Below are 25,179 nucleotides of genomic sequence, written 5' to 3' on the forward strand. Positions count from 1 at the left end.
TGACTATCGCTTACAAGTTGAATATTCATCACTGCCACAACCATTATACACACAACAGCATGAGCACACTCACACACATTGTGAAAATCCCTAAAAGAGGATGCTTTGTGAAGCGGGTTCTGGCAGCACAGCCTTTTTTTTTTTTTTTTTTAAAAGGGACATTATGAAAGCAAACAATCAAAGAGTCTTTGAAGACAGCTTGAAAGAAATGCAGTGAAGATGAAGTGAAGGAGAACATGTCCATAACAGGACACAAGTTCCAGGTGGCAGGTGCTAATTGCTACGTCACGCAGGTCTACGTCACCTGTATTGTCTTGCCTCAAGTGTCTTTATGGTGCTGAAAACAGTACAAATAAATAAAATATGTATTTCCAGTGGCAAGATTTTTCACAATTCCAGCTGCAGTGTGTTTACTTTACTGATACTAAGAAGCTGATTTTAGACAAGAATGATATTTAACATGCTCTTTGTCATCTTATTTTAGTATGCCGAATTTCTCTAATTGAAGAAGCTGTATCGCACAACTCTGGAAAACTTTGAAACCAGAATTTCAAAACTAAAAGGAACCGGCACAAGAGACACTTTATGTTAACCGAAGCGAAGATACACTGAGAGTTTGACCTGGTGGTGGTAAATGAAGTCTGGGAATTCCAAATTCAACATGAAATTTTTTTTTCGCTGTTGGGATTATTTCACTCATAAACACCAATTTGAATTTTATGAACGTGTCAGAGGAACAGTAGATAGTTCACGCATCAAAGTTGTCGCAGTTCGTTTATATTCTGCATATGAATAATGTATTTCTTGTAAAATTAGACGGAAAAATCAGGACGGAGTTGCCTCATCAGCGATCCACCAATATCACGTTGATAGTCTTGTCAATGGTTTTATGGGTGAATTTATTGACACTTTGAAGCAGATTTAGTTCTTTCTCTTGTATTATATTTAACATACTGCAAAAGAAAAGTGCAGAAATTCATATTTCTGCGTCATAGTGGACTGATGAAGGGTGAAAAGTGAGTCGCTTTCCCTTTCATTCACTCTCCAATGTAATTTCCTTCTCTTCACACTCACAGTGTTGAGTGGTGACACGTTTCGTCTTTAGTAGATCTTTACCTGACAGTTTTTCGCTCCCAGATGGGAAATTTGTGTCAGTTTGACCTTTTTGTACTTTCTGAAGAGATCGCGATAAAAGACCACAAGTGTGACTCATAACATGACTCTTTGGCTCAATGACACAATGTGATCTATTCCTTTTTGTCCCTCACTGCATGTGCACATGCATACACACACACACACACACACACGCACGCGCGCGCACACACACACACACATGCACACACTTGACCTCTCACTTCACCCCTCAGTGTCGAAGATAATTGAATGTTTTTGCTCTGTCCTACACAGCTGTACTCATTAATCTAAAGTTGAGTGAGTGCATGCATGCGTGTGTGTGTGTGTGTGTGTGTGTGTGTGTGTGTGTGTGTGTTCCTTTTTTACACTCTATTGGGTGTAAAATGAAAACCTAATAAACGTGTCGACCTTGTGCGACCAAAATTGAGGATCCCACAATGTTTAACATCTTTCTGTGGGTTTAGATGTGGCATTAGTATTGACAAGACGTGACAAATACCTCAAGTTGGACGTTTTTTTATGGTTAAGATTATCTTAAGGGGAAAACATTAGTCTATAGGTGAACCTCAGTCCTGCTGCACTGTCCAAAAACTGATGGCCAAACACACTTGTGGGGTCAGATCTGCCTTATACGATCCATAATACTAAGAGTTTTTTTCTTCTTCTTTTGTGTTTAGAAAGAGCTTGTAGAACCAAGGCAGCAGGCCAATGATGAATAAATACAAAAAGATTTGGATGAGACATTGGGGAATTCACTATGCCAATGGGAAGGTCCCACTCGGATACCGTTGTAAATCTGGGTGTCTGCGTCTGTGTCTGTATGCGCAAGCATGAATGATTTAGAGTCCTGTTCTTCCTTTACCTCCACCATCTTCCCCTGCTATCATTAATTTATTGTCATCTTTTTATTAACGTTTACTCGATAAACTAAGCAGTCCAAAACCTTTGCTTTATCATTCTTTCACATGGAACATATAACAAAGTAACAGAGTGGGGCGAGTAAAAGCCCCGATCACTTCACCAGAGTGTTAAAACCTTTTCTATCCTCCCCGCTCATAAAGCAAAAGCCTGCGTGCTGAATCAAACGCATTATGCCCCCAGCAAGACTGGAACACCACACAGAGATTGGAACCACACAGCAGACAAGGAAAGAATGTGATTATTTGATAAGCACTTTTAAACCTCACATTTTTGCACAATTTAAAGAGGAAATGAGTGAAGTTTGTTTGCCCAATAGCACACGAGTGGTCAGTGCCAGGGGAACATTAACCCGCACATTTCGACATCCGAGACTGGTGCTTCTGGCTTTCACGAGTCAACGCCACATTTCCTCCGCTTCAGAACAAATGCAGCCTCAATCGAAAGCCCGTTCTCAGTCGGACGTTTGAATTGCAGACCTCCATGCGAGAACAACATTACCCGCGAGCTCCAATATTTGTAGCACGACAAGAGTCGTAACTGACGTAAGTGTCTTCATCGGGATGACATCAAAACAAGGAGAAAAGCTACGGATACCTAATAATAACACCAAGCATTGTTTTATTCAAATATATTATTCAGCTGATTGAAGTGCATGAAGATAAACTGAGAAAACTGTTTATCTAGGCCACGGGTGTCAAATGCTTTTTAGTTCAGGGGCCACATACAGTCAGGTTTGATCTGTTTCACTACAAAGGCATATGACGACATTCTGAAAATGCAATTTCACCAGTGAATAAGGTAGCCAGCTTTCACTGCAGCATCTTTCTGTGTCTCTGTAATGTGTAATGTCTGGTAATTTTACTGGGAACATGCAAACCCCTATTTGATGAATTAGGAACAGGCTTTTGAACAAATTGGAGCCTTTTTCTCTACACTTTCCTCCGTCAGTCTGGATTTGACCCACTGGCAGACTGGTTTCGACCTGATCTCGCCTTACTCCAACCAAAAACTCCATATTGGTGCAGTTCTTTTGCTCCATGTTTTTCATAGCTTTGCTTTCCATTACCACCCTGAGTTTAAACAAAACACCCATCTCAAGATTGGTCATCAGAAAACCGCCACATACATCCGCAGTTGCATTTCAATATGCATTCAAATTTGTTTCCCATTTCATTTTCAATTTGGAAAGTCTGTCTTTCAAGTCACTCTCTGTACCATCGCTCTGGCAAAACTAATATTTCCTGTACAGCAACAAGCACTCCCAGAAGCTGGTACTTCAACTTGCTCATTGTGTGTGCTCTTGAAATGATTAATGCAATTATTTTTCAAGTTCTATCGGCGCGTCCTGTAAACATCTGGTGAGTAGGTATGAGAGCACTCGCTGTATCTAGAAACGCACGAGCCTTATATTTTTCCACCACGTCACTCTCCAACAGCGCACGTGGCTAAAACGTAATTTGTTGTGTGAAAAGCTGTCCATAAATACCTTTATTTGTGTAATGATGAGTTACTGTAAGCCAATTTGTAAGCATTTTTCTTTTTGTTAAAAATAGTTAATTTACTCACCAAAAAGGCTTCACCTTGAGGTGTAGCAAACACTTACCAAGCAGATGTTTATTACATGATGTAATCAGTGCTTATTTATTCATTTCCGCAGAATTGCAGCCATTAGGCAGTTCGCTTTTGTGAACCAGCAGCTTCAATGTTCAGACAAACAATGCATTGAGAATAAGTTTTAAAGCATAAGGTCACAGTGATGTTTGACCACCAAAATCTAGTAAACCAATTTTTCAAGTGCGACTGCATCAAATTTAAAGAAATTTCCTCGAGGCGATCAAAAATAAATTTGTGGTAAATGAAACATACAACCTAATAACACAGTGCCTGCAGCCTTTCACTGTTGGAGGTATGAAAAGAGGATGAAGGTGCATTAACTGGAAGCATTTTTAGGCTGCAATATTTAATTAAATGTTCTGCCTCTCTTAGCTTACAGAAAATAATGGAATTAAATGTGTTTGGTGTAATTGGTCACAAAAAAAAAAAAAAAAAGCCACTGCGGAGGATTTCAGCTCAATACAATCACGTCAGCTTGTTAAAACCTCTTAAGCAACACACACAGATGCCAGAAGAGACAGGTACGCCACAGAGGAGGTAAATCTGCACTCCAGTGTATTACAGCCCCCGTGTTAAATCTCATTTTTACAATAGCAGCTTACACTTAAAGACCACATTGTTAGTATTTAAGCAAACCCCTGAAATCACTCCTTGTCACGAAGGTGCTGGCTTTGATCATTGTGAGTGAATAAGACAAGATTTGTCTGGTTCAAACAACAAGCCTCTGAGCTTGGTTATCTCTCTTCGCCATACTGACATCTCTGCACTCAAACCTCAAACATGTTTGGCGAGCTAATTGTACTGAACACAACAGTAATATATACCCACTGCTTTATAACCGAGACAACAGAGCACAACAGTTTGAGCTCAATGGAAAGCAATGCAGTGGCCTGTCAAGGAAATCGACGTCCCACTACTTAATTGTTTATATTTTATGTAATCACACAGTCTGAAGTGGTCTCAGTGTTCAAATGCACGTAAAGTCATTATTGCCCAACAATATTTATCGCAAATTAGTAGAATCAGAGCAGTCAAGCAGCGGGAATGTTACGGTAGGAACCGCCTCTCGGAGGAAAAAAAACGGTCAGTGGAAAAAACTCACCATCCTGTGCTGTCTTCCTGGCTGAGCCGGAGTGAGCTTTAGCTCCTGGGTCGCCAAACCTGCCAGGTTCAGCCACTCGCTCTGGATTGAAGAGAAAACAAAAATCTGCATTTAGAGTTATGATTTTGTCATTTTGTGTCGTGATTGAGGAGAGTATCAATCCCCCGCTGTAATTCACAGGGAAAAACTAAAACTAATGTTTCCAAACTATGATATATCACTTCTTTTTTTTAATATATATATTAAGAGATGAAATAAAATTTTTACATTTCTTCACATTTCTTCTAAATTCAGAACAGTAGACGTGGCACTACGTGTACAGCATTTGTTGAATTGAATAAAAAAAACATACTCCAATGATGACTGACAATTCTTAGTAAGATGGGAGCATTTGGACCGACAATATGAAACATTAGATAGATATCCACCGGACACAATGGAATCCTGCTCAAGAGAATAGTTTCCTAATATTATTACACCCAATGCTTTTTAATAATTTAATACAGGGATCAATTCTACACCTGATTCAAACCTGGGTCACCCCCACACTCGAGATCAAGATGTACCACCGCATGGATGATTGTGATTTAATGGTTTTATATTTAAGAAATCCTTCAGCAACATACACAATTTTCCACCTTGGAATTCATTATTCAAATTAAGACGATGCCTCGAGTCAGAATCCTCTTAAAAATGTAATGCATCATGAATACAGCACCATGTCCACGTGGGAGAAGAATATAGTCACACACAAACACTGCAAACAGTCATGAAGACATACAAGAAAACTTCTGCCTCGTGCCTTAAATGGCTAATAACAATCAAGACACTTTAAAAACGACACCAGTCCCAGTGGTGCTGCAGAGTGACAAATCTTATTTTTGCTTGTTTTGAAAGAAATAACCGTCATGCCGTTTCTTCTCTCACACACTCAGTACGTTGCAGTAATATCCCGTGTGGTTGAGAGCCGGCGCGGCAGAGCTTCATGGAGGAAGCAGAGCAGCAGAACATTGAGGCACATGGAGTTTGTCACGTCTGTCTGTAGGCTGTGACATTAACAACCTGAGATTATTAACTCCCTCGGCTCATCCATCTCCTGTATTTATTAGTGAGCAAAGATTTTGAGCGAGGACTGACCATGGCCTGTATCTAATGGCCAGGAAAAAAAGTGTGTGCAAGGCAAAAGTTGGATCAACTTTGCCAGTGTACCCCGTACTCATTATTCTTCTACACTTTCTTTTTGCCAGACCTCTCTTCTCCTCATTATGGGGGGGACTTCCTTATCTCTGAGCCATCCTCTCTACAGGCAATCCCTCTCAAGTGCTCTCCGTGGGCCTCATGTCTATATTTCTTTGTATCTCTGCCTTCCTCCCCTGAGACTCTCCAATGCCACTGTCACTTTTTGTATGCGGGCATTTAGCCTGAGGGCGCCTTCTATAATCTCTACCAATGACTATCTGCTCACGAATCTGAAGTTTATTTGTCCTAATTTGAAATGGTCATTGGGGGCACGGCTGGCTGTGACGCACAAGCGGCAGTATCACAACACAAACACACACGTTCAGTAGTCCCTCGACGTGATCTACTGTTGTGTGCATCTTCCTTTTGAAAACAGCTTGTTCAGCACTGTCCACATACTGCAGTCCATTGATTCACAGCTTTATTCTGCTCTAAGTTTGTTGGTCTTGGCTCAGCCTTTGTAAACTGGATGTGCTGGGCAGTGATACTTCACTCTTTTCAATGTTTTGCAACTTTTACGTTTCCACAGGAGTCATTGTTGGTAATTTTAGTTCATTGTCAGTTCACTCTCTTCCACACCTCTTCATCCCTTTCATGAAGTCTGCACAGATATTAACCGCCTTCACTGTTATGATTGGCTTCATCTGTTCATTAAATTAACAATACCCTTGGTGCGACTATGTGCGTTTCCTTCCTCTGTCTCTCAGCAGGCTCCAGGTATCATTGATTGCCACCTCTGTGTATGTGTGTACTTTGGTAATTTACTGCGTGTGTGTGTGTGTGCGGATGAAATCACTGCAGCCTGTATGTGTGCGTTTCAGCTGATAATCCCATTTATGTGCTTCGACTCAACACAGCGAGAGCTCACCCCTCTGAAAGGGCGAGATAAGGGCTGAGCTAAGGGTCGTGGATATTGAGTCAGTTTTTATGATGTGGCCAACAAGCCATTAAAATCAGAGTGGTAAACAATGTTAAAAGAACGCCTGGAGTGTCAGCCACAAACCCTTAGCACATTACGCTGAAATGAGATATTTGTTCCTGCTCCAGCTCACACTCGTTTTCATATACAGACCCTAGGTGCTCACTGTTGTTTGTTGTCCTATCTGTCTGCTTTCTTATCGGTTTCCTTCTTTCTAATTCTTTTAGCTCCTCCAGGCGCAGATCAAAGACGGTTTTATGGGAATATATTAAGAGGCAGTGACAGAGTTAGGGGAGATTAAAGATGGACCGATGAGAAATGGGAGCAGACAGACAGCATATCTTCAGAGAGACAGTGGCATAGTGAATTGGAGAAAGAGGTGATGAAATATATAACAACGACGTACACTCTGCTGGGAAAACACAATGTCACGTCTAATCAGGCTGATTGGCAATTTGGAAGCTCCAGATTTTCCAGCCTTTTGTTTGCTGCCTGTTCTGCCAAACTAGAGTGCAACACAAATGACACAGGGTTGTGCTGCCAAGTGGTTCCCATGGCAACCACTTATTCATCATGTAATCTAATTAGGGTAAATAGGAGTAGCAAACACCTGAAAATTGTGAACTTAAGTTGCATTGTTTTTTTTTTTTTGTCTATCTCCGTATGTATTGTGTCCTCCGGTGGTTCCTCTGCGCCAGTTCGACTCTCCTGTGCTTCTCTGCACTGGGTGTGATAATGGGGCATTGCCTGGCATTTGTAATCCTCCCTTTGACTCCCCTCTCTGGATAATGCATTGCAATCACAAGCTCACAAATCTGTGGGACATGCCTATATACAAGAAGCCAGATTCAAATGGCCACAGCACTGATTCTAACATTGGTCTTTCTGACAGCAGAACTGCAGTCCGCTGCCAAGAACGCTTCCTCCTCTGTTGTCTCTCTGTGTTGACTCGGATTTTAGAGCCTGTTCGGGGCAACTCCCCAACCAATACTACAACTGAGCAGAAATTCATGCGCATAGAAGAGATGGGGAAGAAGAAAATACTGAGCAAGTAATGAGTAAAAAGTCATGAGTTTGACTTAGACCGTGCTGACCATGAGGAAATGATGGACTTTATATTTGGCTAGATCACTGGGTGATTGCAGAGTGTGCATGTGCCTTCATATTTTCGACACTATTATATACTGGTGGGGACACACACCTAATCTCACATTGACCCATAAGGAGTCAAGTCACAAAAGATGATGCAAGCCATCTCTTTAAGTAAAGACTTTTTTTTTAGGTTGGGATTATGAAAGTAGTGTTATGCTGATTATCTGTAAATCTGCAGGAATTACTGTAAATCAATGTAATATTCAATTTAGGTACAGAAACGCTGTTTCATTGTGTCTTTCTATATTTCTTTTCCATCCAGTTGGGGGTTGCAGAGTGGTATAGTGGTTTGTGACCTCGCTCCGAAGTAAGAAGTTCCATGGTTTGAATCTGGTTGAAGGCCTTTGTGTTTAGTTTGCCTGTTCTCCCCGTGCAAGTGTGGGTTTTCTTTTTATGCTCTTGTTTACCCTTTCCTCCCACAGTTCAAAAACACGTGTTTGAGGTTAAACTCTGGATGTGAATATAACCATTTGACTGGCAACCTGTCCGAGGTGACGCCACTGTCAGAATGGACTGTCAGATAAAGCATCAGATGGATGATGGTGACAGGCTGGGTCAGGTTCAGGTCAGGTTCAGGTCAGACATAATCTGAGATTATGTCCATCACTGTCATGAGGACATAAATATGTTTGCACACTCATGTCACTAGGAACACAAACTAAGTTTCTGCAATGCAATGTGTAATATAGGTACTGGATATTTATAACAATTGTGTGTATTCTTATGGCGTTCCAAGTTGCATCATTGGGTGCACTTTCAGTGTAGATGATGGTTGCACGATTAAAGAAAAGCTGTTCAGGTGATCGTGGTTACAGTCACAAACAAACCTGAGCTGCTCTATCTACAGTAAGTGGATGAGATTGTCTCGTCCGTAGTTATTTCCGTAGTTATTTCTTCCATCTTGTGATTGTAAAAGCAGTTGTCAGTATGTGGTTGACATTGTAATGAGTGCATGGCTGCTACTCCAGCTGCAGATTGCTGAAGTCACTTTTGGGTGGGTGACCATTGAATGCAGTGTGTAAAGAGTGCATGTGTGAAAAGAAAAGACACGATTCTTATGTGTTTGTTTCACTCTGCTTTGTTGTGATAGACACAACATCAGGTTATATGTTTTGTTTTTTTTACAATGCATTTAATTTCATGGCAGGGCAATTTGAATTGCCTTGCATTTCAAATTGAGTTTCATAAATACTCTTCATTTCTCTATAACTGTCATTTTTAACCAGCAATGCTCATCCAGATTTGCCTTACTTCTTTTTTCGTGGGTTGCATTATTATCATATTATCATATTATCATAACAATCTCCCGTACGTTTTGGACTGCTGGTCAGAAACGAGAACAAATGTAAACATATTGTAAAATTAATAATTTACTTAGTTTATTTGAGAAGACATGTTTAGAAGACATACATTTCCAATTTCCTTAGTGTTGAGTGGCACAAGACGCTCTTAGGAGAATTCTGAGTTGAAAACGGTTTTAGTCAGGTTGCTTTCTGTGGGGTTGAGAACATTAGCTTCAGATTTCACAACCTCTCCCTTAAATGGTACCGAGGCAGTTTTGGGCAGTTTTGGCACACTTTGAAAGCATAAAGCCCTGACGCGAGTGCAGCAGATGTCAGTGCAATCCACCCACGGGGCGAGCTGGGCTGCCTGGGACCCAGGCCAGTGTCACCCACACAACCCTCACCTCCTTTGAGAGCTGCAGAATTCAACATAGAGCACAACATGTACAGAGGCCTAGCAGGTTAACCATGCGTGACTGGTAAACAGACAGGTCAATGAACTGTCGCCATGGAAACAAGTTCATGTCACCCTGCTAAGGATTTTCCAATCTGTGCATACGCATGGTGGTAGACACGAAGGGTGGAGACATAAAAGCGCTACATGGGATTTCTACAAATAACCCAGCTGGATTTTTTTTTTTCCAGCAGACTTGTTTAATCACCGATTTCTCAGCTTTTAATATCACGCTCAGTGCATTGTGTCCAAATGAACAGTGTTTGTAATGCAAATTAGGGTTTTCATTTTTCATTTCGTCTGAAAGTAAGCTTCAAAGAAGTTTCCGACATCAGGGATCTTCCAATATCGAACATATGATTTATTAAGTTGTTCCTAAATTGAATGCATAATAGAAATTATTTCATAGAGGAACCTGACAAGCTAAAATTCTGACTAAAGCTCACCAGAGACACCATTGGTGGTTGTTAAGAAGTTGCAATGTGCAGTGCCCAACATATAGAAAAAATAATAACCGAGTTGCGGCATGACATTTTACACTAGAATATGACCAGAAAGATCATAAGAATACATGTAAGTGTAACAGGCAGACACAGCAGGTTGGTGCTTTCAACGTTACCCACAGGGTGAAAGTAGAGCGAGTGACGGCATAACTACTGTTCCACATGGGAAGTGTAATAGTAATAACCAAACATCTGAAAATATCAATCAAATATGAAAGAGGCAGCAATGGAGTTTCACAAGCTTTCAGAGTGAACATGTGTGTGATAATGTGACTGTGGTGTGTTGATTCACAGTCACCCATCGTGCATCATTATGTGATCTGATGAACTCAATATGTCAGATATAATAGAAGACTGTCCACAAAATATAAGGAGACAAGCCAGTTGTAAGTTGAAAGAAACATGGTCTGAAAATATGATGGAGTGAAACTGAAGTGACAATCTTAAAATAAAAATAAATAAATAAAATATTGTTTGGTTCAGAAAACAAACAATCAGGGTGAATCAGATCTCAGGGTATAAATATAGTCATATGTTTGGGGGGAGAAGTGCAAAATATTACTTTGGTTTAATAAATTACCATCCGTCAAAAAAACAACAGGAATATTATTCAAGAGGATGTTTACTGACAAAGCACAATCTAGAATCTTTTTTTAAGGTTTTCTATTAACCACAAACAATGGCCGGATATGAAGTTAATGTCACAAATTGACAAGTTAACAACACTATACTAACTGAAAAGAACAAACCAAAACAACAAAATGGTAGATTTGGTCTTGCTATGGTGGTGAAATGACTTCACCACACAGAACAGACATCATTTGGCATCAGAGACTAAACAACCAAGACAAATTCGGTACACAAACCAACCATGACAGACAAGCACAAAACAATGTCTGCTTCCTGCTCTGTTTCCTTGATTGTCAGAGGTTTTCTGTTTTGTGGTGGTCCATCCCTCCACTGCATCCCTCCACTGCTATCCCAGCATCAATCGTCTTGCTTGTTCGCGTTCTTCCTGTATTTGTGTGTCCTCTTACAGTTGGGTTTGTTCATTCAGCTCTGTTTATCAAAGTTTGGTTCAGTCATTTGGTTTAAGTCAACAGGGACCATTAAGCTGCGGTACGTCAGCCAGGAGAGCTCCTCCAATGAACTGAACTTCTCATTCACTAGTCCCCATGCATTCATATGCCACCCTTGCATGTCAAGTAGTGCATCCTCTAAAATGTTGCCTGTGTCTACTCATGTGGAATTGTTGGGATTTTCAATGTATTCCCATAGTATGGCTATGCTGTAATTGCCTTTTTCCTTTGTCTCAAATGCCATGGGGCTAAATCCTCCCTGTATCCGACAAAAGCAGAAGTTATGGCCCCGTCATATTGTGGGCTTTTATTCAGAAAGCCATGGTCTGACCCTCTCTCTGGTGGTCATGTGACCTCAACCCTGACCTCAAAAATTGTTGTCCTATCCCTAACTGTAACCCAGCAGCAGAAAACGGAAAATATACGGGCAAAAATGCCTTTTGCTCTGCAGACTTCTGATGGTTGCCAGTTGAAATGCAAAACATGCTGGAAGACAGAAACGGAGGACAAATTACAGTGTTGGATGAGTTATTGTCAAGAATGGGCTTTTATGGCAGTGTGCATGTTCGGTAGCACCGCTCTTGATGAAAACATGTAAGATTTAAAGCCTGTTTTTCTCTGCAGGTGTTCCAGTGAGGAGTGTCAGCGGCTGGATAACATCCTGGAGTTCACCGAGTGCAGAGGCTCAGTGGAAACTCAGGGAGCATCAAGCGGGATGAAAATGTATCAGGCTTTTAACCTGCTAGATTAACTGTGAGTAGCAATGTTTTTCCTAATATTTAAATGTAAAAGTTAAAATGAGTCAAAACAATTTGTATGTTTTACATTGCTCATATAGAAAACTGAAACTCCAGCACTATTGAATATTCAGTGACCGTCATTCATGAATATTAGCACAACTCCAGCTGGGGAATTTATATCGTCGCTATTGAGAAACAAGAGACACCATATAATTAATCAAAAGTAGGGATTTGTTTCTCTGCAATTGTCCCAGACTCACAAACTTCACAACTGCACGACATCAACAACTTTATCAGACTTCAGAACTCTAACCCAATGTTGAAGTATTCTGAAAGTGGTAGTATGTTTTTGGAGTCATATACACATGCATCTCCACTAAAGCCTACCAATCAAGAGGTGGACTTCATGAAGCCAAAAGGAGACTGGAAAACAAATTTACAGGTGGGGGATTGGATCCGTCAGCATCACCAACAAGCCATTTTGTGATGCCACAGATTTCATTCATTAGATGCTACCAAGGTGAGGATTAATCGCAGAGTGATTCATCAGGGGACTGGGTTTTCCTGCATCAACCTTCCTGCAGCTGATTAGTCTGCAAGGGCGACCTGCAATTCATTAGTCAAACTCAAATCAGCAGGTGGTGATTGATGACACTCTTTTTTTTTGGCCGTATGGACTCCAAATACCGCATTGTGGTCAAATTGGTCATTTCACTCTCATTTTGAATTTGATCACAGGTGTCAGATTATGTAAGATTAAACACGATGCACAATTCAGCGTATTAGTTCCTCTCATTCTGCCTACACCTCATCTAAAATCATTAGGCGATATTCAATTCCAATTTTTTTGCTGGGATCTGATATTTTGTATGTGTGATCATTTCAAACACGACCTGCTGTGTGAACGTGATCGGAAAGGATATTTTCAGGCCCCAGAGTGCAGAAGACGACATGAAGTCACGTCGAACACGCATGGCACGCTGGTCAGCGCCTGGGTTGCCAGATGTGGCTCACTGTTTCCAGCCCAAAACAACGTAAAACGATATGGGCCACTTGTGAGTAAAAAAATCTGAATTGGGTCGCATTTCCCTGCAGCGTGAACGAGGATTGAATTGCTATTGTGAAACAATGTGGATCACTTATTCAGCACTTTTACACTGCTTCAGCAACCCCCACAGTGCTTTGCATCGTTCTTCACGTTCACTCAATTATAGACAAATTTACATCCACAGTGACCGCTGCCATGCAAGGTGCTCAATCCGTCCACTGGGGTTGAATGTATGGACAACTGGACAGGGGGAGATTTGGGAATCAAACCTACAACCTTCCGAGTCAGAGATGAATAGCGTGCCTGTGGGGGCATTTCTGTGTGGAGCTGGCATACTCTACCTGCACGTGTGGGTTTTCACCAGATACTTTCCTCTCAATGTCCAAAAACATTCACTTGGTCCAAACTGATGACTCTAGCGTATAATAATTGGTCTCTCCGATGAACTGGTGGCGTTTATAGTGTAACAGGGTTTCTGCCCATAGGCAACTAGGATTGTCTTAATTAAGCAGTACAGAAGATGGATGGATGGATTCATGGACATGAAATAATTCTAAATCACGTTTCACTTTGAATTGGATAACTTTCATTTAAAATCCCATCATTGGGCTAAAAAGTTGAAGCTATCAGGAGTGCCTGCTGGAGGCCAACGGGATTAAACAAAGAAGCAATGCAGACACACCATAATAACAAATGTTCCCATTAGAAAACTGGATTGTCGGATTGATTTCTATTACTTATTAGCTGCCTGATTGTCTTGCTGCCCATTGCTCCCAGCTGTGCTTTTTGTGTGGGAGGAACTGCAGAGTGCATTGTGATAATGGCAGGAGTGGAGCACTTTGAGCTCTGCAGCAGGGGAGCTGTCATGGTGCAGCTGAGATGCAGCGCTGCAGCAGAGCTGACAAAGCAAACAGACGGTTGAGAGGGAAAAGGTTTACGTGATCTGTATTTAATTGGCTCAGAGTTGATCCATGCTTTGACTAGTCAAATTTACCACTCGCATAAATGCACAGATGTCACATTCTCGCCAACGTCCTGTCAAAACTTGGAATGACACATGGAGAGTACAGAGTGACTTTAGGGTCTTCTGAGGCAGAACAAATGTCTGCGTAAGTAGCGTTTTTAGTACCAGTTTAAAATAAATTGCAATAAAATGCTGAAAGCCATGAACAATATATTAAATGGGCTCTCCAGTGAAGCTTTAAATACTGTACTGTCCCTTATCACCATTAAAATGGAACAATAGTTTATTTCTACTTTGAGTTTTATTTCTGTCACTCAGTTGAGTGGCGTCATCTGTTATGATACAAGTGCACACAGCAAAGTAATTATTAAGACCTCAAAATGAGGTAATATATCTGAGAATAGGCCTAAAACAAAAGCAGTCACGCAACTTATTTATGATGCTTATTCCCCTGTTGAACTTGTTAGTGGAGATGTGACTCAATAAACTGCCTGGGAAGATGAAAACAAGGCTCGAGGTGCCATCAGCAGCACTGAAAATATTGCAAATAAAAAGTGACAGTAGCGAATTGAACGAGTATGTATCTTGTAAGTTTGTGAATGTTGCTTGTTGTCAGTGATCTCGGTCTTTGGCCTAGTTCAATGAAAGATTGCCTGGAATAAAAAAGTGGTGCTGCTTACTCCCTCGATGCGTGGCCAAATGCACCTGTTCAAACAGGTCAACCCGCCTGAGCTGTAATGTTCTGTTGGAGCCTCTCAGACACATATGAACGAGTACGTATCGTCACTGCGACATTGTTGGTCTTCAGTTGAAAAATTAAAAAAATCAACCCATACGGTGTTATGAAATATGCTCCAAGAGACTGTATTTTGGATTTTCATGACTTCCATGTATCCGTCCATACGGTGGAGGCTGGCTCAGGGCAATCCCAACTGCTTATGTGCAAAGGTAAGGTGGTGCGTCACAGGAGAAACACAGAGAGACAGTCAAACACTGAAATTCACAACTACAAGCAATTCAGAGACACTGGATAACCTGAAACTGTGATACCTGCTCAAAGCTTATGAATGTAAAGGGATAACATGCAAACTCTAGACACGAAGTCTCGCAAGCCTGGACTAAAGACATAGAAAGAGACTGCTGGTTTTCATGACTCGGCATTCAGACTGATAAAGAATAAACCTAAAAAGGTTGGGAATATTTAATTTTGTGTTACAATACATATTTTATTGAAGTTGTATTGCTTAAAAAAACCTTTCTATTGTTATATATTTATTTGAAAAGCACCTGTAAATGTTGTACCAATAAAGTTAGTACTTGATCAATAGAACACATACTGACATGATGAGGAATGAACATCTTTGCTTAGATATAAATTGGATTGCTGACCATTGTGAATACAGGTACTTTACATTAAAGAATAACCCTGCTAAACAGGTTTTTTAATACAGACCGTAATTGGCTTTGTTCCGTTATTGTACACCTTTCTATATAGGTGAAAACTTTCAATCAACTCTCACACACCACACTGTGAGGTTAAAAACCTGCTCTTAAGAGTAACTTTTACCACACCAGATACCTCCCTACTGCCCTCCCTCCCTACCCCTACCACCTTAGACAAACCATTTTCATACTGCTTCTCCCCTTTCCATACATTGAATCGTTTTGAATTACCACTGCCAGTAGAGGGCATCATTAACAATACCTTCTTGGTAGGTGCAGTTGGATCCTATGGTGCATTGTCTTTGGAAACATTTGAACTGGCTGTCCAGGATATAAAGATTGTGTCAACTGACTGATATGAAAAATTAATTTAGCATCTAAATTAAACCGTCATCCCCCTCCAAGGTTCTGACACAGTGGAATTCATCCAAACCGTCTCACATATTTACAACCTGGTTAACTTTATGAATCTTTGCATACCTTTTGTTTTCAGCCATCTCACAGAAACCAGAGCCTAACTCCAAAATCTGATGCATTGAAGCGAGGCTGTTCTCATTAGGCTCAGTATCCACGAGGAGCTGGCCCAGATAAACCTGCTCCGCAAGTCTCTCCCCGAAGAGTTACAGTTACTGTGCTAGATATGCAAAATCCCACCCGCACGAAACAGCACAAACTGAGAGGCAGGAAGAACTAACATCCAGGGTGCAGTTCAGAAAACTCAAGTCCAATTAACCCCCCCCAATACAAGTGTGTGTGTGTGTGTGTGTGTGTGTGTGTGTGTGTGTGTGTGTGTGTGTGTGTGTGTGTGTGTGTGTGTAAGAGAGGGAGAGAGAGAGAGAAGGAGAGAGAGAGAGAATCAGACAGAGTGTGTGCGTGAGAGTGAGCTGGTGTTTGCAATAATTGAGTTTAGTCAAGAGTTACTGAGGGTCTAAGAGCATTACACACTTGAGTGTGATTGATTAAGTGGACTTGGCATTATTGCCATCGTAAATCCATAAGCAGCACATTCAGACAGCAAGTAGCAGCATTTGGCCCCGACTCGCACACAAATGCACATTTCACAAGATTTCACCGATGAGGAAATCTTCACCTCACCCGACCCTGATCGATTATTCAAATTCAGCTTGACTTGACTTCATGGGGACTTATTTGTTGTACACAGAAGAAAGATAAGTCCCCAAAAAAGTACAACATGTGTATGTGTAAGGGCAAACACTCATATACACACACAAAGCACATCCACAGTCACGATTGGATTTTGGCAGCAGCTCACTGAACAGCACAACTAAAGTTCATTTGGATCGCTTCTAATGTATTCCCTATAAAACAATTAAACACACAGTGAAAAATGTAATATAAAGTAAGCAAGCAGTTCCAGACACTAAAGCTCATGTTAACACAAAGGCAATAGAACGATGAGAACCTAACGCTTCTCTTTAGTTTACTTCCTACAAAACTGTACCGTTCATCTGATGAAATTCTGTTTATCAAGGCAGTACTTATTTATAAAAAAAAAAAAAAAAAAAGACTTTCTGTATGTTAGTTTATTGTCTGGGGTTCATGCAATGAGTTGCGGTTCACTGGAAAACGTTGATTACTGTGGAGAAATCAGAGAGTGTTGATTTTAAGGGTTTCATGTTTGTGATAATTGATGTTTCAGTGAAGATTCATATGAAACCAAAAGAAGATTTTTTTTTGAAGAAATCACACACAACCCCATTGTATTTCATTAAAAAATTAACAACAGACTGATGTCTTTCACCGACTGTATTAAAAGGTAATGGGGGTTAAAGGCTCCTTCCAGTCGAAGTCAACGAGGCAAATGCTCTCGGCAAATCTAATGAAGATGTTTCGAGTTGTAAGCAGATGTTGTTTTGGTATCCAAAAACAACTTGAAAGGAACAATAGATGTAAAGAAACTGTGTAAAACTGTGCTAATGAAGGCCAGAGCAGGTTTTTGTTGTGAGATAATTGCCCTTTTGACTTGACGAGGGGATTCTGTGTTTGAATAATCCAAACTGTCAGTATGAAGGAGCCCACGGTATGATAAGACATTCTTCTTTCAGGGAGTAGAAGTTTTTTTTTTTTTTTATATATATAAATCGGCAACATTCGATAAAACTCTGTTTAGCGTTGTCAAGCCGGCCTGATATCTTTAGCTACATCGACAGACAGTTCATCTGCACACAGGAACAAGACTCGGTATACGTCCAACTACTCACAGTCAGCCTCGCACGCAGTTTAAAACGTTATCAATATTATACACACAAACAGCAGAACTCACCTTGGTCGAGAGACTTGGCCGGAGCCCAGCTTTTGAAGTAGTCATCCTGCGTGGAAACACAAGAATCTTGGTGATGAAAAAAAATAACCAAGTGGGGAATACCACTGAATTATTTTGTAGACGAGGCAGCGAACAGCCCAGACACTAAACCGAACCACTGAGAAATCCTGTGACTGCAATGAGAAGTGAGGAGACACTGAGTGCAGTGGCATGTGTCACAGTCGATGTCAGGTGAGTCGTTTATATATATTGAAATTCCTGCACTGCTTTAGGAGACTTCATTTCCAATGCTGTTGTACTGTATGCCCCCTGAAAACAGAGCACTTTACCTCCCGCCCAGAAAAGCCTTCGACCACGTAGAGTATAAAACTAACTAATCATGCAAAGATAAAATTATACTGCTCATTTAATTAAACAGGAGAAGCTTGTTTAAAAGAGTAGATAAACCATTTTGACACGCCGCAAACGACTTGACCACCAACCAAATGAGCTACCAAATAATAAAATCCATATCGCTTCATTTTTTTTCCAACCCATTTTTTTTATTTTTTTTTTAAACAGTTTACTTTCGCAGAAAAAGCCTCATCAACTAAAGTAACTGGAATCTCACAGCCGGGCTCAGCTGAGAAGAGATTTGGATTTGTTAAGCTTAATACTCTTTGATTCAGTGGCTTCATTTGGAGCTGATCCTCTGCCACTTAGAGAAATCTTCTTCTGTGTAGAGCAATTAAAAAACCCTCGTTGTGAGAGGGGTCGCGGCTTAAATGCTGCTGCACGTTTAAGTAGAGGAGACGGTCAAACGTAGGCGAAAGCAGAGGAGCTTTAACTGCTATTTTCTTTCTTTCTTTCTTTTTTCTTTTTTAAAAAGCACGTTGAAAATCAGCAGAATAGATTAACACTATATTCATGTGTTTCATTACAATTTGTTATATGTGCAAGATATAGCTGCTATAATCCTGTACCAAATTTAGAGTTCTCGGTAATACAATTTAAGATTTCATAAAACATTTTCCATCATATTGTATTAAAGTGTAAATACCTATAAGAATGTTCTGTTTTAATAATTTACAATATTTGCAGGTGTTTTTACAACCTTGCCTCCACTAAAAGGCGCCCAAAGGAGGACTTAAGAGTTACTGAACAAGACATTAAAACATTATATCTCCCTATAACTGTATTTTCCTGTTAATAACCATCGTGAAATCCTCACTGTGTGCTAACAAACACAAATTTTGAGGTGACCAACGCCAAGGAGGAATAAACGGGGCTACAATTACGGCACAAATGCAAATAGTGCCTGTGATAACGTACATCAATTAGACGTTATGACCTCCTGCGTAATGCTGTATATCCAACCCACGAGCAGGTGTCAAAATAAAGAGATAATCAGTATTATTCCCGTCGCCTGTCGGTTGTCATAATGTTATGGCTGACCAGTGTTGTAAGTGACCCTCAGTAAGATTATGTCTGACCCCAACTCTACCTGTCACATCAGAATGGAAAAGAGATGCAGACAGACAGAAGCACACACTCACACACACACACCCAGAGTTGTGTTGTCTATAGCTATTGTATAATCCAGAGTGAAGCATATGTGTGTCAGCAGGGAGCGAGTCTGTGTCAGTGACACTGCGTGAACCAAGCAGAGCAAACCTGCTGTGTCCGAGGGAAGGACCTTAATATCCTTCATGATTGAATAAAAGACAGAGGAGAGAAAGGGACGAGCAAGAGAGAGTGAAAGAGAGGGGAAGGCTAAATTAGGTAGTCCTGGAACAGTCTGGAGAAAATGGACAGCTGACCCACTCATCCAAGCCACGGTCTATAAATGACATCTGCCAAAAGTTGAGCCAACAGAAAAGTTTCAAATGACGAGATAAAACCTAATTAGCTTTTCCCCTAGGCCCCTACTTAACTCATGTCCTCACTTCTTTTTTTCTCTCGTGTATTTTATGTCCATCTCTCCTGCTCTGACTCCATTTTAAAACCCTGCTTTATAGCCACAAAGTCCTGCCAATTTTTAGTTAAAGCACACATGTAGTATACTGACAGCTCTGTCCGTACAGAGAGACCGACGTCTCCTGCATTACACTGAATAAATTGAAGCTCAGCAAATCCAAATTATAATAAACTCAAAGAAGACAAATAAAGACTTTGACTTCACTTGAAAGGTTTAGTAGAATAAGAAAATGTACAATATAAATAGACACTATATTCTTTCACTTTCAAGGTGATGCAGTATATTTTTTTTTTATTGTGCTACTGGGTAAAAGAGAAACCACATAACATAATAAGAATGTCAGCATTTCCAATAAATGGTCAATGAAAAAGTTTTTTTCTTCCAAATTTGATATGATAGAGTTTCTCAAACTTAACCTCAACCCAGGCAGGTCTCATCAAGCGCCATCTGCAACCAGCAAGCTCACTAACTCTCCTGCGACCGAGTGGGAACAGCTCTGACAGAGAGGCTCCAAAACTGTGGGAGAATTGGAGCTTGGGTGTCTGTACACTTTTTGACCAGGTTATATAAGAATTCGGAGGGGGTTAAAAGATTTCCTTTTCCATCAGTGTGACTGACATCAACGCCGTCAATCTGGCAAACTCCTCAGAACACACACACACACAGACACACAGACACACACACACACACACACACACACACACACACACACACACACACACACACACACACACACACACACACACACACACACACACACACACACACACACACACACACACACACACACACACACACACACACACACACACACACACACACACGAGGTTAGTCTTACTAAAGGTTTTGCATGAGCAGATTGGTAATACTTCTGAAACTTGTTATGTGGGAGAAAAAAACAACCAAAAAAACAAATTAGCTTTTGAATATGAACCTTATGAAACCACATTACGCCTGAAGGCATGTTTCTCCGGACCAGCCTCCAAACCTGCTGAGCATTTAAATCAACAACACCTCACCAGCTCTAATCAGATGCTACACAAACGTTACAATATCTGGGGCTTGTACCAAAATGGTATTATCAAGTCACAAAAAGCAATGTCTGTACTTACCTCTACTTCCTTAAAATGATTGCAGGGGGACAAAGAGAAGAAAAAGAGGAGAGAAAGAAAGAAAGGTCAGTGATAATGGCACAGTATGCTGCCGTCTCTGAGATCTATTACAGCCATGTGTTCATCATTCTGAATACTGAGCCCGATTCTACCGATTCATTAAATAGGAATTTGAAGGTAGTTTAAAACTAGTCTGCACGCACGCACGCACGCACGCACGCACGCCACCTTGTGTGATAGCTTCATTTGATGTGGCATGTAATTTGGAACACATTGAGGGAAAGCAGCAGCGTAAAGGAATAAAAGAAAAGAAAGACAAAAAGGGGAAAAAGTTGTGCTCAAGTAGGTGTGTGGCGCCGCATGATGTAATAATGGTGCAATATCTAATAATGCAATAAATGTTCACCTCATTATGTAATAGCGCCAGAGTTTGTAATTATCTGCCACATTCTGTCATACAATTCTTGGACGCAATTTTTAATAAACTTTTCTGCATTTTGCAATACATTGTTTTGCGGCTTGACGGAAAAAAAGAAAAACAGGAAAATAAAGAAATTATGTCACTAATGTGGATGTAAAGAGAGACGGGAAGAACTGTTGTTTACTGTACCTTGTTCGATAATTTTCTGAATGGTTATTTTAAAAAAAAAAATTATTAATACTGTATATGATACTTTAACCTTTGTATAGTACTGAAGTATCTTTTTTCCTATGTTTGAAATGAGAATCATGATAAGAATAACCTTAGATTTTGTCGTCTTCCTACGTCTTTTCGATGATAAATGCAGATTAAGTTATCTATTGTTTTATTTTTTCTCAATCAGAGATGCACAATATCCATCTGAAATCATGGTCATGTCACAGCTGAAACAGTCATGACACTGGGTTTAGCTTAGCTCTCCTTCTGGAACGGAAAACTCAGAGTTTCTTTCATTTCAGGGTTAACATACTCTGAGTTTTCACATAACCTTCTTTCTGGAATAAACCCCTGATCTCTGGTGATAATAAGCAACTGGTTTACCGGAGGGGGTGTTGTCTTTGTTCTCACCATACACAGTGCTGAAGCCCACATTTTCTGCAGTGTCAGCTCTTTTATTATTGGGCTATTACATTTCACGTACACTGATCTTCACTCAACCACTACAGTCAACACTGCTTCGAGAGCCTGTGTTTCTTTTACCTCCTTGTTTTGTCATTTTCTATCAATCTGCTGTGCTTTGAGTAATAATCTTGAAAAGATGAGAAAATTTATAGATAGATAGATAGATAGATAGATAGATAGATAGATAGATAGATAGATAGATAGATAGATAGATAGATGGAGAGATGGAGAGATGGAGAGATGGATAGATATTTCTTGTAGAACTGAAGAAAGTGATAATTTCTGATATTTTTGAGAGGCGTTTGTTTGTTGATGCCCTGTTTCCCCCGAGGACTAAAAGAGTCGACGGATCAGTATCTGTAGGTTGTATAAGTTCACGGAAAACTTCAAACATCTTCTTTTTTGTCCTGCTTTTTACTGTTGTCTGCCTCTGCGGAGGTCTCTTACCAACTCTCCAAGGGCTTATATTGTGATTTATAATATCAAGCTCCATCTAAACTGCATTTGAGTCGAAGATATTCCTCTTCCGACTCCGACTCGAGCTGCAATGTTTTCTTCCTTTGGATATCACCTGATAATGTCAGACTGCAGCGTTCTCGAGGCAGAACTTCCTGGATCTGAGGCGGACCCGAGAGGGTTAATCATTTTGCTGCCTTGTTGATTTCCGAACCATCTGGACGATTTGTATCTTGTTGGTATTTTCTGCTGAGTTAATTTTGACCTGCAGCCACAAACATGTTGTGTGTACAAGCAAAAGAGTGTCATCTGTTCTCATCAGATAACAGCACTTCCTGTATGCAGCACCGGACTGCAGCTGAGGTGTTTCTGTTGGAGAGAAACAGCTTTTTACCAGCTTGTGTTACTTAGGGTTCACCGTGTTGCTAGTAGCCCTCTTATTATTCAACCTAAGTCACAAGGATGACCTTTCTCTGCCCAAGACCCCCCATTAATATTTTAGTATGCTCATCTCAGAGGCATTAACTGGCTGTTTAGTTCACTGCAACACTGCCCCAGTGACATTCAAACTCTTTAAAGTGATTACAAGGAGATAAAACTGTGTCGTTATTATCATATTGGCTTTGATGGAGGTGGTGCTGAAACTTTCCCGTTGCGGGTGTCAAAGCGAAGTCTGGCTGCTGTGTCTGTTTAAAGCTGGTAACCCTCTGCAAAAACCTTGTTGCCAAGCAAAGAATGAAAAAAAAAATAAATAAAAAAATCTACAGTCTAATTAAGTCTTTTTCTTTTTTCTGGGATTCAATTAAAAATCTATTTAAAATGGAACACAACAGCTGTCAGTGAAAATGGGATTCCTTTATTATGAAACTGTACATGATGCCATTTATTTAGCAGTGCTTCTGTTTTAATTATGGTTAATTGACTGCATGTCTGTGTTTAAACAGCTTCACGACGCAGTGAGCAGTTCCATTAGAAGCTGTTGTTTTGCAGCTATGCAATCAAGTGAGAATAGGCTGCAGTGTTCAGACATCGCTCCCGGGGGAAGAAAGGGGGCAAGCATGTCAATGAGGTTATGCAGTGGGAAGCAAGGAAACAACCTGCAGAGATATGCATACTTCATGGCGTGTTTGTTGTCATGATTACATTGTTTGGCGTCATTTTGAAGGCCACTTCCAGTGTCAAAGTTCTGTTGCAATAATGTTTGTTATTTTGTGTCTCACCGCCAAACTACCATACAGTTTCTATCATGAGCCAATTACCCCAAACTTTTGTTTTCGTGTTCGCTCATTAAAACCTTATAATACAGTTCCTAAAACCTTCTTGTAGATTCTCTTTGTAAATTCACATCTTGGATATGCTAATTAGAGACCTCTGACCCTATTATTATTGCCAGTTGAGAAAGAAGGTTATATGAAGCCAGACTACGATAATGCATCATGATTTGCAGGAATACAAACGGGAAAAGTGACATTGTGCTCCATCCAGCTCTAACTGGTAAAGCATAGAAATATTGCGAACAATCATATCAATTCCAGTTTTGCCTCGGGTCCAGATCAGTTAATAAAATACAGACGATAGTGACACGTAAACTTATTAAAGAGTGCTTTATTATCCTGAGTGATGGAGGAGTCAGTTGAACTGTTAAAACAGATGATGATGGAGAAATAGAAGCCTTTGGGTGGTTGCTAGAAAAAAGACACACTCGTGAGGTATTTAGAAAAATGACTGACAATGAAATACAAGATTTGCTTGCTTTTGGGAAGATCTGATATCAAGCTGGACTTTCAGGATATTAGACAGCACTATGCATTACCAGATCATTCAACATTCCAAATTTCAGAATCCCATCAGCAACTAAAGGTCAAGTAGCAATGCACATGAACACCTTCCTCACCCACGTGCGCCCTGTGAGTTTGTGATCGTAATGGCAGCAACTTGATGCTTTAACAGAGAAGTAGCCAGCCAGCACGTTGGTGTGGTTCCCGGGTTACTCATGCAAATATGTTTGAGTAGACCAACAATGACAGCGAGACACTGTAACCCTCAACGTGAACCGGCTTGTAAGGAAGCTTTTCAGGTTGTGTGAAGTGGACACCCACACACACACCAGTGTGTATCTGCCATCAACACGTTCACCCACTTTTACCGACATCAACCTGAACGCAGCTGCATGAACAGGGCAGGAGTTCATGTTGTATTAACGTCTGAGTTGTGTCTTTCAAGTTTAAAGAATACTCCGGCCGGCAGCAACTTACACACAAAACACAGTTAGCCATTTAGCCTATATTGATCGGTGGCCAGAAAGAGTCAGCGGTGGCTGGAGAGAGTCCGGTGGAGACTGAAGTGAGGTGGGCAGTTGTTAAAATCCCACCTTATGAACGTCTCCCGCTAACTGCAGTATTCTTGATAAATGGTTTAAACAAGAAGGACAGCTTGGGGTAGTTGTATGTTTTTTTTTTTTACTTCCTTACCAGTAAATTGTATGTGATCTACAATTTGTATCATTATTAATTACATTTCAGTTGATTCATTTATAATGTCCTAGGACAAAACTTAAAGTGAGTATATCTAAAACATGAGATTCATATTCAAAGTATCATCTTTCTATTTAATGAAACATTGCTGTAATTTCTTCATGTCTGCCTTACTGTATTATTGAGAAACAAAGAGGTT

At 40.4% G+C, this 25,179-nt stretch overlaps 1 protein-coding gene across 1 annotated transcript in view; it reads right to left on the reverse strand.

Annotated features, from left to right (window-relative positions):
• Positions 1–25,179, reverse strand: part of spock1 (SPARC (osteonectin), cwcv and kazal like domains proteoglycan 1) — a 114,330-nt gene that overhangs the window by 35,423 nt on the left and 53,728 nt on the right. Inside the window, exons 3-4 of the mRNA XM_080466057.1 lie at positions 17,880–17,925; positions 4,772–4,852 (exon numbers count right to left, since the gene is read on the reverse strand). Of these exons, the coding sequence (XP_080322183.1) occupies positions 4,772–4,852; positions 17,880–17,925 (127 nt within the window). The remainder of the gene's footprint in view (positions 1–4,771; positions 4,853–17,879; positions 17,926–25,179) is intronic.

The sequence above is a fragment of the Lipophrys pholis genome, assembly GCF_963383615.2.
Source record: "Lipophrys pholis genome assembly, chromosome: 6".
In the NCBI taxonomy this organism is placed as follows: Eukaryota; Metazoa; Chordata; class Actinopteri; order Blenniiformes; family Blenniidae; genus Lipophrys; species Lipophrys pholis.